Source organism: Capra hircus, chromosome 23 (genome assembly GCF_001704415.2).
Source record: "Capra hircus breed San Clemente chromosome 23, ASM170441v1, whole genome shotgun sequence".
In the NCBI taxonomy this organism is placed as follows: Eukaryota; Metazoa; Chordata; class Mammalia; order Artiodactyla; family Bovidae; genus Capra; species Capra hircus.
Window position 1 is genome coordinate 32,073,699 of NC_030830.1, and position 17,275 is coordinate 32,090,973.

Here is a 17,275-nt window from a genome sequence, read left to right on the forward strand (position 1 = left end):
AACTCTACATGACTTCACTGTTGGTACTCATCCCTTGAAGTTCTTAATAAAGATTAGGTGAGATACAGATTAAAGTGCAGTGGTGGTCCAAGTGGTGAGGTAATCACCTTATGTTTAAGGGGATGGGAGAGAGTGGATTCCCACTTTAAATTACTGTAAAGATTAAATAAAGTAGTCGGTGGTGAATCAAGTGGTAGTGATAGGTATATTTAGTATACTGCAATTTAGTATACTGCAACATGTAAATTATTATTAATTTAATGGGTCTCACAAAAAAATGTAAATATTACGGTGTAAAACTTCTCTTTGTATTATTTTTAGTTTGAACAATAGTTGCCATTTTATAGGTCGAGGGTGGGACACTGTCAATTTCATACGGTTCAATGTGTGTGCGCTAGATAACAATGTCAACTGCATATCTTACTGTGAATTGCAATCCAAGACTGAAAAATACTGAAATTAAGTATGTTCAAGATTTGTGAGATATCATGTGTATATATATACATACATACATGCACAAATATAACTAAAAACACAGCTTTTTCATCAAACCCCTAAATACAGGAATTAAGAGCCCTCCTCATCCCCCTTTCCTAATAGTTTTTTAAGGAGTTTTTTCCCTCCTCTTTTCCTAATTTACTCCACACAACAGGTAGTTAAACATATGGAATGTGTAAGCTCAAGAGGAAGAACAGGTCAAATAGATAAATAGGTTCCAGACGGGTTTCAAGGGCCACAGATGGTTGCTTGGGGTCTGTCTGAACCTCACAGTCTTACCACAGCCGTCGAGATCTAAATACTTTTCTCTTTGAGACGCCTAGTTTAGACACATAAAGGGTGGGCAGCCCACTCAGCAGAGAACCACAGCTGTCTGCCACATCCACAGGGAAGGGGGTCCACAACGAGCATACTCGGCTTCCCTTCCCAGAGGTTTATGGTCTCCCATTTCACCCAACCCCCGTGTCAGTGGTACCACCAGTATTAGTGCCACAGCTCCTCTGCCAGCTTGCCATGGCTTCATCTTCATGACCCTTTGTAACCAGAGCTGGGGGGGACAAGGGGAAGGAGGAGGGTAGACCACCCATATCCCATTATTGCAGGTTCAGGAAACAAAACTGCTGATTGTTGGATAAAGTTAAAGTGAAAACTGGTTCAGGGACCTTCCTGGTGGTACAGTGGATAAGATGCCATGCTCCCCGTGCAGGGGGCCTGGGTTTGATCCCTGGTCAGGGAACTAGATACCACCTGCTGCAAAGAAGATCGAATAGCCTGCCTACTGCAACTGAGAACTGGTGCAGCCAAATTAAAAAAAGGCAAACACAGTGATTAAAACAAACAAAAAAAGGTTCATAGGTGTGTATTATTTCAACCATAGAATATTTTCAAATCAGGGTATTTTACATAAAAATCTGAATATACAGCCTTTCTCAAAAAATTGGAATTTTTAGCACCCCTGGACCTACGTGACCACAAGAACACAAAAGGCTGGAGGGCAGCTGAACGGTGGCCATAGAAGAGGCGTTTGCTCTCAGGTTCCCCACAGACTCTGCACAGCCCACTGAACTCAGATAAGTCCCCTTCCTGGCCTCCCTGGAATGTGAGTTTGGTGCCTCTCCGATAAGGCCTCGACCGCAGTATCCCCCTGTCCATCCAGACCATGAAGGACCTCCAGAAGGGCATCAAGATTCCAGCCAGCTCTCCTCATTCACCCTTCCCACCTGACCTTTCTTTCTCCCGATTTTTATCACCCAAATAAAATCAGAACAAATTTAAGACTGCTTTTTAAAAATTGCTATCATCAAAAAAAAAAAAGAAAAATTGCTAACTCTCTGAAAATATTTTCATGGAACTTCCCTGGTGGCCCAGTAGCTAAGACTCCGAGCTCCCAACACCGGGGCTCTGGCTCCATCCCTGGTCAGGGAACTAGATTCTACAAGCCACATCTGAGCAACCAAGACCCAGCACAGCCAAATAAGTTGGGGCGAAAAAAATTGTTTTCAGACTTCCCTGGTAGCGCAGTAGATAAGAATCTGCCCGCCAATGCAGGGGACACAGGTTTGATCCCTGGTCTGGGAATATTCCATATATAGTGGAGCAAATAAGCCTGTGCACCACAACTGTTGAGCCTGCGCTCCAAAGCCTGCAAGCTGCAGTGACTGAAGCCGGTGTGCTCTGGAGCCTGTGCTCTGCAACGAGAGAAGCCACCACAATGAGAAAGACTGCACACTGGAAGGAAGAGCAGCCCTCACTGATGGCAGTTAAAGAAAGCCTGCACAAAGCAACGAAGACCCAGCACAGCCAATAAATAAAACTGTTTGCATTGGGGATTAACCTTTACACAGGGATTCTTAACTTCACATAGAAGAAAGAGGTCTCAATGGCAGTGTTAGTGGGAATGAAAAGGTCATGAGTCAGTGTCCCCAGGAAAAGTCAGGACAGCCACGCTGCACACACTCATTGTGCTTACCACCAGTGTGGGCTTTGGGGACTAGAGGAACGTGTTTTTTGCTTTATACAAATCTGTACCACTTGACTTCTTCCATGATCATATTACTTTAAAAATTTTTTTATTTGGCTGTACCAGGTCTTAGTTGTGGCACTTGGGATCTTTTAGCTGCAGCATGTGGTATCTTTAGTTGCAGCATGCGGGATCTAGTTCCCTGACCAGAGATGGAACCCAGGGCCCCTGCATTGGGAGCAGAGTCTTAGCTACTGGACCACCGGGGAAGTCCACGGTATTACTTTTATGCAAAAAAAAAAAAAAAAAAAAATCTTCCCTTAAAACTAAGCAAAGATAGAAACAGAGTAGAGGGAGAATAAATGGATCTTGGTGATGTGCTGCATGGAGAGCTCAAAGATGGCTCATGGTGGGTTGAGATTGTAAGGATGACTCCTCTATAAACCATCGTACCAACAATGGCAACACGGAACGTGGCTGGAGGAACAGGTTTGAGAGAGAGGTTAAGTTCAGTTTGGGCCCATGGAAACAGGTAGAGAGAAATGTCCTGTTAGAAAAAAGGGAGTGTGAGTCTAAAGCTTGAGGTAGAGGCTGGAATTGAAGCTAATGCTTTGGGAACTGTCCACACTGGAGGGCCAGTTAAAGCCACATGAGGTAAGAGGAGATTCCTGAGGCTGAGAATGTAGAGAGAGGAAGGCCAAGGACAGAAACTAGGAGAACAGCCATCCCTGAAGCAGGCAGAAGAGGGAAGCCACGACCAGGGCTGTAGAAGGCCTGGTTAGAGAAAGTGTACATGGGGTACTATCACCAAAGGCAAGACAGCAGAGTTCAAAAAGACAGATGTGGGGGCTTCCTGGTGGTCCAGTGGTTAAGAATCCACCCTGCAATGCCAGGATGTGCGTTCAATCCCAGGTCGGGCAACTAAGATCCTACGTGCCGTGGGGCAAGTAAGCCCGAGGGTGCCATATCTCCTGAGCCCGCGCACCACAGCTAGAGAGCCCACACACCACACTGAAAGATCCCGCGTGATATGATGACCCCAAAAAGGCAGACGTAACCAGCTGTGTTAGCGGCTGTAGAGCAGTCAAAGAAAACCAGGTGTTAGAAGAGGCTCAAGTGATGAATGACCGTACTGCCTTCCCGGAATTTCAACCACAGGAGATAATTTTTAACATTGCAAACTAGGGTGAATTCAATTATTGCACCCACTTTTCACACCTGTGTTGGAATGAGATATCTACATCCTTTCTGGTGCTGGTGCTGGGTTTTGACTTGTGACTTGCTTTAGCTGGTAAAATGTTAATACACTTACACTTTTAAATGTGCTAGCATGGGACCTCTCCAGGGGTCCAGTGGTTGAGAATCTGCCTGCCAATGCAGGGGACCAAAGTTTGATCCCTGGTCCGGGAAGATTCCACATGTCTTGGAGCAACTAAGCCCAGGCACCACACTACTTAGCCCATGCCCTGCAACAAGAGAAGCCACCACCACGAGGCCCATGCACCACCACTAGAGAGCAGTCCCCACCCGCCACAACTAGCGAAAGCCTGAGCACTGCTACGAAGACCCAGCACAGCCACATGTAAGTAAATAATGTGCTGGCATGACCTGACAGGACTTATTGCGCCCCTGCTCCTGCATGAGAGCATGGCATGGGGCCAGGAGAGGACACCCAAGCCAGATCTACAAGCTGGTACAAAGCCTGGGTGAACGCAGCGAAGTCCAGTCAAGATCAACCAAACCTCACCAACTTGCAGACGTGAGTGAGGAAAACATTATTCGTGTGAGATGTGGATTTTTTATGCAGAAGCACCACTGTAATAACTAAGACATTAGTTAACACCCCCAAACACATACCAAATACAACACACAACATTTGTAAAACAATACTTACCCATAAGGTATATAAGGTACTCTGACAGTTTTTATTACATTTCTTTTTTTTTTTTTTTTTTTAATGCTGGGTGCAACCCACAGTTTGAAAAACACTGTTCTAGATAAATTGCTCTGGATTTTTTCACTACAATACATGAGGATGTACCACACTGTATATTCACAAGAGTGGCTCACTTATCAGTTGGGTGACCTCATGGAAACTACCTTGCCTCCCAAATGTGTGAACAGGGACAATAATATCTGGCTAACAGAGTGATCGAACAAATTCAATATGAGATCATGCATATTAAATGCTTAGCAAAGTGACTGGAACAAGACAAGTATTTAATAAATATTACCTATTCTCTTTAAAAACATTTTTTAAATTTATTCTGACGTGCCAGGTCTTAGTTGTAGCATGTAGGATCTAATTCCCTGACCAGGGAGCAAACCTACATTGGGAGTGTAGAGTCTTAGCCACTGGACCATCAGCGAAGTCCCAGCTGTTCATTACTGAAAAATCTGGTGAAGAACAGCAGGAACCAGAACAATTCCAGAGGTCAGGACTCATTTCTTGTGGATGGGAAACCATGCTGAAGTTCCAACCTGGGAGAAGGTGGCTGATGACGCGAGAGGTCTGGGCAATGAAGAGCCGGGAATCAAACCAGCTGAGGCTGAAAGCCCTGGAGCAGTGAGGCATTAAGTGCATCCTTGCACAGTCCTGTCTTGTTCACTACCTTCCTAAAGTCTTGAAGGGAATCAGAGACCTGAAGGTATCATTAACTCCTCCTATCCCACCCTCACTAGTCCCCTCCTCACACGTCTACACTCACCACCTGAATGTGAGTACGTGGCCGGCCAGCAGAGAATAATTAGTTGGCATCAGAGAGCAGCACAGGATCAGAGAAACAAGATGACCTCGCCTCCTCTGAGCCCACATTCTCAACTGCTCCTTAAGAGAATCGGTGGTTGAGTGGTTAAGGACTCCACTTTTTCACTGCCATAGCCTGGGTTCAATTCTTTGACTCGGTAATTAAGATCCAAAAGCTGAGCAGCACGACCAAGAAAAAAAAAAGTTTCCAACTGCTCCACAAACCAGAGACCAGAGCCAGTGTCTTCCAGGTGTCCCTGCCCTGGCACCCCCACGCCAGGCTCCGAGAAGGCACACGGCTCCTTCTGATGTGCAAGGGAAGGAGGTACATCATTTATGGACAACGGGAGGGAGTGAGCATCAGAAGCAGGTTGTAAAAAAGGCTTCTTTATTGAGAGCAGCGAGTGTAAAAAAACAAAACAAAACAAAACAAACAAACAACATAAAGGTGTGAGGCAGGGGTGGGGGGCCACCGTCCTGTCTCCTCCAGGACCAACCCCCACCGTCCATGCCCTCCCACCCCACGCTGCAATTACATACAAAAGCCGCCCACGGTGCATACAAAAAAGGGCGGGTTATATAGTGTCAAAAGCTCCTGAAAACTCCTTCATCTGCCAGGCACTTAGAATGAGGAAAGGAGAGAAGGGTGGGAGGAGACTCGGGGCTGGGTTGGGACTGGGTCAGAGTCTATGCGTCCATGGGGGAGGACTCGCTGGCCGTGTCCTCCACAATCCGAGTGCAGACCCCAAAGTGGACCCTGGGGGGCCAGAACCACCCAGGACTTGAGTATAAGGAAGCCCCTTGAAGCCAGCTCACCCACAGCCCAGCACCACACACCCCCACCCCGCCAGCATGAAGTTGGCAGGTGGGTGGCAGAACTGGACCTGGACAAGGGGAGAAGACCCAGGCCAGAAATTGGGGTTACCTGAGGCACCCACACTGTCCCTGACGGGGGTAGGGGTGGCAGAGAAAGCTGCCGAGACCAAGGCCCCAGCTACCCAGTCTGGGTCCGAATCAGCCTCTCCAAAGGGCTGAAGGTGGGGAAAAGAAAGAAAGCCCAGGCCCTGCCAGTCCTCAGCAGTGCCTGTGGTGCCAGGGCGGGGCCCCTGGGGCCCAGGAGGACTGGGATCTAGCCCCTCATGCTGTGGGCACCCCCCAGGAAGTCCTCCCCTGCCCACGCCATCCTGAGGCACAGCCTGCCTGGGCTCCCTCCTCACGGCTTGCTGTCCGTGGGGCTGTCTCCCAGGGTGTTAGCGATCTCACTGAAGGAGGGCCGATCCTTGGGGCTGAGGGCCCAGCACCGCTGCATCAGCCGGTAGAGCTTGGAAGGGCAGCCCTCAGGCTGCGGGAGTCTGGCCTTCCCAGCCTGCAAGTCTGCGGGAAGAAGGGTAGAAGGGTAGTCAAAATATTTAACCACCTGTCCAATACTCGGTGGGCTTTCCAGGTGGCTCAAGAATCCACCTGCCAATGTAGGGAGACATGGGTTTGATCCCTGGGTCGGGAAGATCCCCTGGAGTAGGAAATGGCAACCCACTCAAGCATTCTTGCCTAGGAAAATTCCATGGACAGAGAAGCCTGGCGGGTTGCAGTCCACCGGGTCCCTAAGAGTTGGACGTGACTGAGCATGCATGCCAACACTCTCCGGAGCCTGCAGTTCCCAAAGGCAGCCACGAGAGGGAGACTCTCGGGGGGCACTGGACAGTGCGGGTGAGAAAAAGATTCAAGCAGTTCTTGGCAAGTATCTTGCAACTGAAGCAAAGGGCCTTCCCTGGTGACAGTTCCCACTGGCGGGAGGGGGCAGGGTCCACGCTGCACAAGAAGCAGCCCGTGCTCGGGGGCTAAAGTGGGGTCAATGGGCAGGCATCAGAGTGGCTAGAGTGACCACGCCAGGGACAAGGGTTATTTACCAAGCGGTATGAATGTGTGTCAGGAATCTCACAAGTGGAACGGCCATATCCATATACCTGCGGACACCAGCCCTGAGGGGAGGCAGGCTGAACTGGCCCCAGGACCCCAAGTAAGCTCTCCACCGAGAGAACACGGTGAACTGCCTACCTGCCAGCACCTCGTCGTCTGCCTGCCCACCATGGGGCATCTCCCCGTGGGTGAACACCTCCCACATCAGCACGCCGAAAGCCCAGACGTCAGACTTGGTGGAGAAGTCACCCTCCAGGATGGCCTCGGGGGGCATCCAGCGCAGGGGCACCCAGGCCTGGCGGAAGTGGTAGTACTCACTGTGGGACAGAAGGACACAGAGGCAGTGGGGTGGGGAGAGGGGCACGGCCTGGGACCCCAGCCTCACCCCAAGAGTCTGGTCTCATACCCCGGCTGGAGCCCAGGTTTCCTGTATCAAGACATCCTGGGGAAATTGAAACATTTTTGTTTAGCAAGGGGTGGGGGCATACATACACCAGATGAAATCTAGAGGCATCCGTGTGGGGTCTGATGGTTTAAAAATTCCCTTAAGGATCAGACTTTGCCGAAATATCAATATTTTTTAAAAGCTTCTAGTCATACTTACTTTATTAGTTTAAGAGTGTGAAAAATGCATATGTTAAGTAGAAAGAAATTTGAGAGAACTTTACTGGTGATAAACCAACCATGACTAAAGCAACAGCCAGACGAACCGTGGTGAGTCAGAGCTGGGATGACTCAGGGTGTTGGGGGGGTTCCTGGAGGCACTACGTAGCGTGTATTCCAGAGTGATCTCTGGCCGTGGGTGCTGAGCTTTAAGTCTTAGGCTTAAAAAGAACAATGACTGAATTCAGGAAGTAACAGAGGAACCCCTATGGATAGTTAAATTATATAGAAACTAGTTCTTCTTTTCAAAGATTTATAATTTTTTACCACTAGAGAAAAGCGTAAGGTCAGGTAGCTGAGGTCGACTGGCTGGGGTGCCTCTGCAGCCTTGGGAGAGGGTGGGAGGGGTCTAGGCCCCTTCCCCCAGGCCCTTCAGCTTTGGACTAGGCCCCTCCGCCAGCCCAGCTGTGTCTGCTCTCCGCCCCTTGCCATCCCACCCACGCCCCCTACCTGTTGTACACGTCCTTGCTGAGCCCCAGGGCCGACACCTTCACCTGTCTCTGAGCGCTGACCAGGCAGTTGCGAGCAGCTAGGTCTTTGTGCACAAAGCGGTTGTTGGACAGGTGCTCCATGCCCAGGGCCACCTGGGTGCACAGGCCCACCTGGAACGAGGAAGGGGCTCGTCAGAGCAGCCCAGGACCTCAGGTTTCGGGGACAGCCCTTGACACAGCCCTTGGTGGGGCTCTCAGGGGCATTAACTCGATGCTTAGGAAGCCCCAGAGCAGAGGCCCAGTAGCCTGTTTCCTTCTCATAAAAGGACCTGCCTCCTGGGTCCTTGGAAGAACTGAATTTAATGAAATGAAGTGCTCCCCCCACGCACAGCAGGTGCTAGACTAAGTGAGTGGCAGACGGGGTGGGAAGAACACACAGTAACCAGCTGCTGAATGAAAAAAAAAAAACGTATAATATTAAAAAACAATCATATGTGTGTATAAAATTTGTGTATAAGTGAAAGTAGATACCCACATACATACACAAACTGGTTGTCTCTGAGAAGGGGGACGGAAGGCCGGAGAGAGAAAGTAGGGAAACTCGGTTTCTATTTTTTGTTGCGAACTACATATAGAAAAGTTCACTAAGTATATGTCTACTTTCATGAATAATTATAACGCCCACACTCAGGTAACAGACATCAAGTTAAAAGAAAAAAAAAAAAATCAACAATGCTAGGTCCCCCCCGCCCGAAAACCCCCATTGACTCCTTCCCCATCACGAATGCTCCCTTTTTCAAGACGTAATCACCATCCTTCTGGGATACTAATTTCTTGGCTGTTCTTTATAGTTTTACCACTTACGCATATGTTCCTCAGCAATACAATTCAGTTTTGCCTGTTTTAGAACCAGATAAAGCTGGAAGCACACAAAACATGTATCTTTTTTGTGCCTTGATTCTTTCACTTAACATTGGGAGAGTCACCCTTTTTTGGGATATCATTGTACGGAGTTGTCTTTCATCATAAAGATATAACTTATTTATTCATTTTTAAAATATCTATTTATTTCGCTGCACTGGGTCTTAGTTGCCGCACATGGGACCTTTAGTTGCAGCATGTGGGATCTTGCTCCCCGACCAGGGATCAAACCCTGGCCCCCTACATTAGGAGCTCGGCGTCTCAGCCACTGGAGCACCAGGGAAGTCCCCATAATTTATTCTTTCTAGGGCCAGAGGACATTTGTGTTTCCACCCCCACCCCCACACAAATTTTGGCTATCAATAACAGTGCTGCTACAAATGTTCTTACGAATGTATACACGCATGAGTTTCTCTAAAATATCTCACATAGGGTCAGCAACTGTGAGTAGCTTCAGCATTAGAAAATAATGCAAACTTATCTTCCAAAGTACAGAAATAAATAAAATGTAAGAGAGTTGGGGAGATTTTTCGCTGCTACCTTTTTAAAATGTTTGAGCCATGTCCATGTAGTATATATAATACATTGCGTGCTGTGTTTAGTCACTTGGTTGTATCCAACTCTCTGCGACCCTTTGGACTGCAGCCTGCCAGGCTCCTCTGTCCATTCTAGGCAAGAATACTAGAGTGGGTTGCCATTCTCCAGGGGATCTTCCCAATCCGGGGGATCGAACCCACATTTCCTGTGTCTCCTGCAGTGCACGCAGATTCTTTACCCACTGAGCCACTGGGGAAGCCCATAATATAGTATATTAAATGTAATTATAATTAAGATACACTAACATTTTTAAAACATACATCAATGCATTGAATGCATATTAATTGAGCATCTACTGAATACCATACAACTGAGCGCTGTGGAATACGACAGGGATGGCAAGACTGGGCTCCTGGTGAGAAGGCAGTCTAGGAGGTAAGAACTGTACCTGCAGAAGGGCGCCATCACCTAGGGGGAAGGTGACCCACGCCAAACAAAGGTAAAATCAGAGCGCCAGGGAGTGCTCGTAAAGACCAATGGCCCCTTCACCTCTGTCACCTCATCTAAACCTTGGGAGGACACCGAGGGACACACAGAACACGCAGCATTTCCCTGAGTATAAAAACAAGGCAAATGGAAATCCAAAGAGGTCCCCGTGGAAGGTAACTTACTGGCCAGCTGTGTGTCTCTTCCCGCACAGACACACTCTGGGCATCCACAAGGGAGTAGCCACCCATCACATATGTGATCACAAAAAGATGAGAAGAACGTGGCCTGGGAATTTCCTGGCAGTCCCGAGGTTAGAGTTCCACACTTCTACTGCAGCAGGGCACGGGCGCGGTCCCTGGTAGGGGAACTAAGATCCTGCATGGCGCGCAATCCGGCCAAAAGAGAAGCAGAGAACGTGGCCAATGACCAGCATCATCGGTGATCAAGAAAATACTAATTAAGACCCAACAAGGTATCATTTGCCACATATCTGATTGTAAACAGTCAAAAGTCAGCCTTCAGCTTATCTCCAATAGTTCAGAAAAACGTATAAAAATAATAATATACATAGAGAAGAATAAAGCAAACTAGGCAAAATAAACAATCTGGATAAAGAGTCTATAGGAGTTCCTTGAACCTTACTATTATAGTCTTTTAAGTTTGAAACATCAAAATGAAGTTTAATCAAACACACACACACACACACACACAGAGGCCAACAAACACATAAAAAATAATACAGAAACAAAAGCAGCCTGTGTGTGGACCAATGAGAGTATGTCACAGATTAACCAAGACTGTCTATGGCCGTACCAGGGCTTCTCGGTGGCTCACAGGTAAAGAATCTGCCTGCAATACAGGAGCAGCCGGAGGTATGGGTTTGATCTCTGGGTCAGGAAGATGCCCTGAAGGAGGAAATGGCAACGCACTCCAGTATTCTTGCCTGGAAAATCGCATGGACAGAGGATTTTCTGTCCACCAGGCTACGTGGACAGTCCATGGGGCTACAGTCCATGCGGTGGGCTACAGTCCATGAGGTCTCAAAGTCGGAAATGGCTAAAGCGACTGAATAGGCATGCATACACAGCCATACCACCCTGGACACACCTGATATTGTCTGATTATGTTTAGTGTGATTCTTGGTCCCTGAAGTTCAAAAGGGAGCAAAAGTGAATGTGAGTGGTCGAGGGGCTGCTCCCACCTTACCCCAGGGCAGGAAGGAGTCAGAGAGGAGGAGTCAGGACACTTGCTGAGCCAGGCTGGCTGCTGCCCTGCCAGCTCCCTGTGAGGTGGACTCCTCAGCTTTGCCCACGGTCCAGGCTGATGCCAAAGCCTGGCTCTTCCCTCAGCACCACAGCTGGCCCTCCCGGGTCACCTCACCAGGCAGGGGCCCAGAAACAGCGACCTGCCATCAGGGAGGCAAGCGGTGGGCTGCTGCCTGTGGACTGGCCCCTCCGCATCCCAGGCTGACCCCGAGCAGCTTCAATGGCCTGGCTCCCAGGGTCACTGCAGGGCAGACAGAGGATCCGAGTCCGAACACACTGGCAGCAGGGTCACTGTAAAAGCAGACCTCGGTCTGCGTGCTCTGGCCCATGAGATCCCTGCAGGCTTCGCTGCCCCCACTAGAGGTTTGCTAACTGTGGTCACAACCTATTAGAATGTCACAAAACCCACTTACTGAATTTTCTTCAGCATTTTTTTGGGGGGATTGAAAATATCAGAGAGCATCATACTCGGTAAGGGTCAGCATCATTCATGGAACGTTCTTCATATATATACATGTCTATGTTGCATTGTGATGTAAAAAAAAGCACTTTTTTTTTTTTTTTTTTTGCTACTGTGGGTCTCAGTCAAGAAAAATTTTAAAAAACAGGATGGACATCCCTGGTGGTGCAGTGGCTAAGACTCTGTGCTCCCAATGCAGGGGACTCAGGTTTGATCCCTGGTCAGGGAACTAGATCCCACCTGCTGGAACAGAGAGTCCATGTGTCACAACTAGCAACTAAAAATCTCACATGCCACCCCTGAAGATCACGTGTGCTGCAGCTAGGATCCGGTCCAGTCAAATAAGTAAACATTTTAACAAACAAAAACGATCTATACCTCAACTGTCCAGAACAGTAGCTCCCAGCTACTGAAGTTAATAAAAGCTTAGTGACATAAAAATTCAGTTCCTCAGTCTCTCTAGCCACATCCTAAGTGCTCAATAACCCCACAGGGCTGGGGCCTTCCACACTGGATGGCACAGGCATGGAACGTTTCTACCACTGAGGGAAGTTCTATTAGGCAGCGCTGACCCGAACCATCACCAGCCCGGACACGCTAAAGATCCAATATATCGACCAACACTGCAGATGCAAACGGGCTGAACTCGGGCCACAAGCAGGAAAGCTCATCTTCCTGGTGCATTTTCCTTATCAAAACGGAAGCCACAGGACTTAACTGGTGATCCAGGGGCTAGGACTCCACACTCCCAAGGCAGGGGGCCTGAGTTCAATTCCTGGTCAGGGAACTAGATCCCACATGCCGTAACTAAGAGTTTGCCGGTCACAAGTAGAGATTCCACACGCTGTGTGCCACTACTAACAGCAGGTGCAGACAAATGAAAATAATCATAATTTCTGTTTAAGGTGAAGCCACAAAATCTCTGGAGAGCTTCCAAATGACTGTGCGGGCCAGTGAGGAGAGGTCAGGTCAATGGGTCCACAAGGATGACTGAGCCCTCCCTGGGTGCAGGGCCCGACAGTTTATCTCCACGGAAAAGCAGAGACTGCTCCCCCAAGAGCTCTGGTTCCCAGGCTGTCACCCTCAGAAAGCCTCAAGTACCACTGATGGTAAAAAGGCCTCAGAAATGGACACTCCACTTCAGGCGTCAGAGCCCCAGGGCACTGTCCAGTCTTGTCTGGTTGTCGCTAAACAGCAGACAAAGGCTTTTGTCACGAGCTCCCGTGGACTCGCCTTCCTCCTCAGCCTGCCCTCTCTGCTCTGGCTCACAAGCTCCTCAATCTGCTGCGAGTCACAGGAGCAGAAGAGAGAGGACTTGGCTCGGTGACTAACTTGCCATCTTTCCAGAGAGGCTGTGCTTCTGGAAATACTGGCTGAGCAAGGACAGTAAAAGAGAATGCTGTTAACCCCAGCCAATTAAGTGTTTTCTTATTGCTGGGCGAGCCGCCATCGGATGGCCACGGGATTAATCTTCAAACACTGTTACAGAGACTTGCACTTTGGTAAAGACCAGAACCACCCTTCCTTCCAACTTTTATACCCTGGGGGCTCGCCTGAGTTCTGGCCAAGCCCCTGTGACACTTCCTGGGTCTTCTCAGACAGCCGGCGCTTCCCGTCCAGCTTCTGACTGCTTAAAGCAAAAGTGGGTACCAGGTGTACTAGCCTGCTCCTGCCCGTCACTAGTCTGCAGGTGATTCATGAAGAAGTCACAGGTTACAGGGCTCAGACTTCAAAACCCTTCACCTTATCAACCACTCTAACGAGCATCACCTGCAACCATGCCAATACCTAGGGCCCTCGTATGTTCTTTTTAAAAATATTTTACGTATTTATTTAGGGTCTCAGTTGCAGTATGCGGGAAATTTAGTTGCGGCATATGAACTCTTAGCTTGGTTTCAGTATGTGGGATCTAGCTCCCTGACCAGGGATCAAACCTGGGCCCCCTGCACTGGGAGCGCAGAGTCTTAGCCACTGGACCACCAGGGACGTTTCCGCACATCTTTGATCTCCTCCACTGCGGACCAGGAATCCTCCTGGGACTCCCAGCAGCTCACCCACACCAAGCACGGCACTCTCATTCCAGCTGTAGCTGACCAAGGAGCAGCCTGCCTACCACTCCGTCTCCCTTTAAAATCTGACAGTGTTCTCCTTCCGTCCCCTCAGGAAGGACCCTAGCGGCTCACTACATTATTAGCACAAGAAAGCATCTAACAAGGTTTGATGTGTCTTTCTTAAGGATTTTCATTTTCACGGAATCCCCCAAAGGAAGTTTTTCAAACTACCCGTCAAAACCCACGTGGGAACTTCCCTGCTAGTGCTGGGCTGTGCTTAGTCGCTCAGTTGTGTCTGACTTTTTGCGACTCCATGGACTGTAGCCCACGCCAGGCTACTCTGTCCACGGGGATTCTCCAGGCAAGAATACCGGAGAGGGTTGCCATGCCCTCCTCCATGGGATCTTTCCAACTCAGGGATCAAACCCAGGTCTCCTGCATTGCAGGTGGATTGTTTACCATCAGACGGTAAAGCCACCAGAGAAGCCCATGAATACTGGAGTGGGTAGCCTGTCCCTTCTCCAGGGGATCTTCCCAACCCAGGAGTCGAACTGGGGTCTCCTGCATTGTAGGAGGATTCTTTACCAGCTCAGCCACCCGGGAAGCGCTGCTAGGGCAGTGGATAGGAATCTGCTTGCCAACGCAGGGGACCCAGGTTCGATCCCTGCTCTGGGAAGATTCCACATGCGGTGGAGCGATTAAGCCTATGCACTACAACTACTGAGCCCTGGTGTCACAGTTACTGAAGCCTGCACCCCCTAGAGTCAGCAAGTCTCAACTACTGAGCTCGCATGCTACAGCTACTGAAACTGAAGAGCCCAGAGCCTGTGTTCCAGGACAAGAGAAGCCACCAGAATGAGAAGCCACCAGATCAAGAAGCCCCAGCACCGCAAGTAGAGAGTTGTCCCCACTCTCTGCAACTAAAGAAAGCCCACGTGCAGCAACAAAGACCCAGCTTAGCCAAAAAATAAATTCTTTAAAAAAGGACCCGTATAGTTCTCAAAATCAATTTAGTGGGTTAAAAATAAATACAGGATAAGAAATATTAAGAGCATCAAATACAGTGTTGTGAAAGCTTAATTTTAGCTTTAAGTGTGTATGTGTGGGGCGGGTGGGGGGGGGGATGTGCTGGGCCATGATATAAAATGCATTTCTTATAGGAGACTCTAAGCAAAACCATTTCAAGCCACTGTCCTATCCCAAGGCTCCTTAAACCTTAATTAGCTTAAGAATCAGCTGGAGAGCTTATTTGAAAACTTTCGGCCTTCAGATCCCACTCGCAAAGACTCTGCCGTAAGTCTGAGGTATGGTCCAGAAATTTACAGTGTTTCGTCCTTCCCCCACCATCCAATGCAGAATACTGTCCTCGGAGAGTGTGGAAACCAACTTATTGAAGTTGCCCCATCAAGTTCAAGATGCTTGGGCAACAAAGTGTGCAAGAGATCTTCAGCAAAGGTGGTGATGATTTCAGCCAGATTCCCTCAGGTCACATGAAGGAAATAACTGACTTCCTGTTCCTTGCCTACACCCCTGTCCCAGCCACAACAACATACCTAGGCTCCCCTTCTCCCACCATTCACCTACTTCTTATCCTGAAGACTTGAATTTGAGTGGCTTTCTTTGTTCAGATTGTCTGTCCACCTAGAGGACACGGACACCTTCAAGGTCTCTTGCGTCTCTTATGACATTCTTTATGTCTCTTGCTGACTTTTCGTACCTTATCTGAAGTCTGTAAAGCATGTGTTCCACTCGTTTATCCAAGCTCTCCCCCCAGATCTTTAGTGCCCAAGGACACCCCACAGCCTCAAGTTTGGATTTCCAAGGGCCCTGGGCACCATGACTGGCCCAATGACGATTCACTGGTTCCCTGCGTGCTCTCGTTTGTGAGCTCTGGAGTCCTGACATCCCACCCAGCTGGCAAGAGCTATCCTGTCCTGCGGTATCCCATCCCCGCCACTGCAAACTGTCCTGTGGCTTCTCAGAGACGGAGGCAGGAACACCACCAGGAGGCCAGCTCACTGGCCTTGTCTAGGCCTCAGCAAATTCACCTGTGATGGGAAGAGGTCAGCCTGAAGGTCACAGAGCTGCTCCTGGAGAGAGATCGAGGGCAGCCAGGGTTTCCCCCACCCCCGTGCCTGATCAACCAGCCACACCTTGCCATGACCCGGGTCAGCCTCCAGGCCGGGAACAGTCACCCGGAAAGGAGGCCCAGCGGTCTGCCTCCTGCCCTGAGCTTTGCTTGCTTATGTGATGACATCACTGTCACCGTGGACACAGAGTACCTGGTCACATGGAAGCAGGGAGGGGGGAGGGGAGGGGAGGAGGCGGTGGGCAGGGGAAACTGGGCACTGAAGGCAAGGTCTGAGGTGGACAGGGGGTCGTAGGAAGCATTCCCTTCTTCACTGTTTCAGCCCAGGTCTGTGTCTCCACAGGGCCCCAGCCAGGGCTCTGTGCCAGAGGCAGGAGCAGAACCGGAAGGAAAGGCTGGGCAGCCCACAGCCTGAGTGAGAGCAAAAGCGTGAAAACCACAGGCGGCGAAACCCTGGCGGCCCATCCACACCCTCGGGGGATGAGGGAACACGCTCAGGGCCGCGCCCAGCCCCGCCAGCCTCCAGACGCCTGGGCTGCCGGCTGCCCCTTCAGCTCAGTGCCCTCCGCAGCCGTCGTGCTCCAATAGCCCGGGCCACGGGCGGCGCTTCTCCACAAAAGCAGTGGGGCCACACAGGGCGGCTCACAGGCTGCGACCGGTCACTTGGCCCGTCTCAGCCTCAGTGTCTCTACCCACTGCAGGGAAGCGACGCCATCCCAGAGGATCACCGTGCTCCCCGAGTGCTCACCTCAGGGCCTGGCCCGTGGGCAGCGCTCCACCAGAGCACCTGCTAGAAGACCACCAGGCTCCCGACCCCCGGCCCCCACCATCCTCACCTTCTGCTTTGTGCTGAGGGGCTGCGACTTCAGCTTCTCATCCTTGCTCTTGGAAATCCTCAGGAACTGTTTAAGATCTCCCTGAGGAAAAACCCAGCATCTCTGTCGGGTCACAGCCCAGCTGGTGTCCCCCCCGACCCCAAACCCAACCCCAGTGGGTGCTCACAGGGCGCCTGCCCCAGTGGGAGGGGGTGAGGACCCCTGACCTGACTGCCTGACCCTCAGCCCAGAGCCCCTCCCAGAGGAGACTCTAGTGGCAACTAAAACTTACAGGAAGCATCTCCTAGAACAGCGGTCCCCAGGCTTTTTGGCACTAGGGACCAGTTTTGTGGAAGACAAGTTTTTCCACAGTCTGGGAGGGGATGGTTTCAGACCAACTCAAGCGCATTACGTTTATCATGCACAGTTTGTT

The 17,275-nt window shown here is 49.9% G+C and overlaps 1 protein-coding gene across 3 annotated transcripts in view; it reads right to left on the reverse strand.

Annotated features, from left to right (window-relative positions):
• The window catches only part of PTK7 (protein tyrosine kinase 7 (inactive)), a 63,718-nt gene continuing 52,014 nt past the window's right edge, over positions 5,572–17,275 (reverse strand). For all 3 annotated transcript variants that reach the window (XM_018038593.1, XM_018038594.1, XM_018038592.1), the window contains exons 17-20: positions 16,864–16,944; positions 8,235–8,386; positions 7,260–7,438; positions 5,572–6,578 (exon numbers count right to left, since the gene is read on the reverse strand). In XM_018038593.1, the coding sequence (XP_017894082.1) occupies positions 6,418–6,578; positions 7,260–7,438; positions 8,235–8,386; positions 16,864–16,944 (573 nt within the window). In that variant the 3' untranslated portion in view covers positions 5,572–6,417. The remainder of the gene's footprint in view (positions 6,579–7,259; positions 7,439–8,234; positions 8,387–16,863; positions 16,945–17,275) is intronic.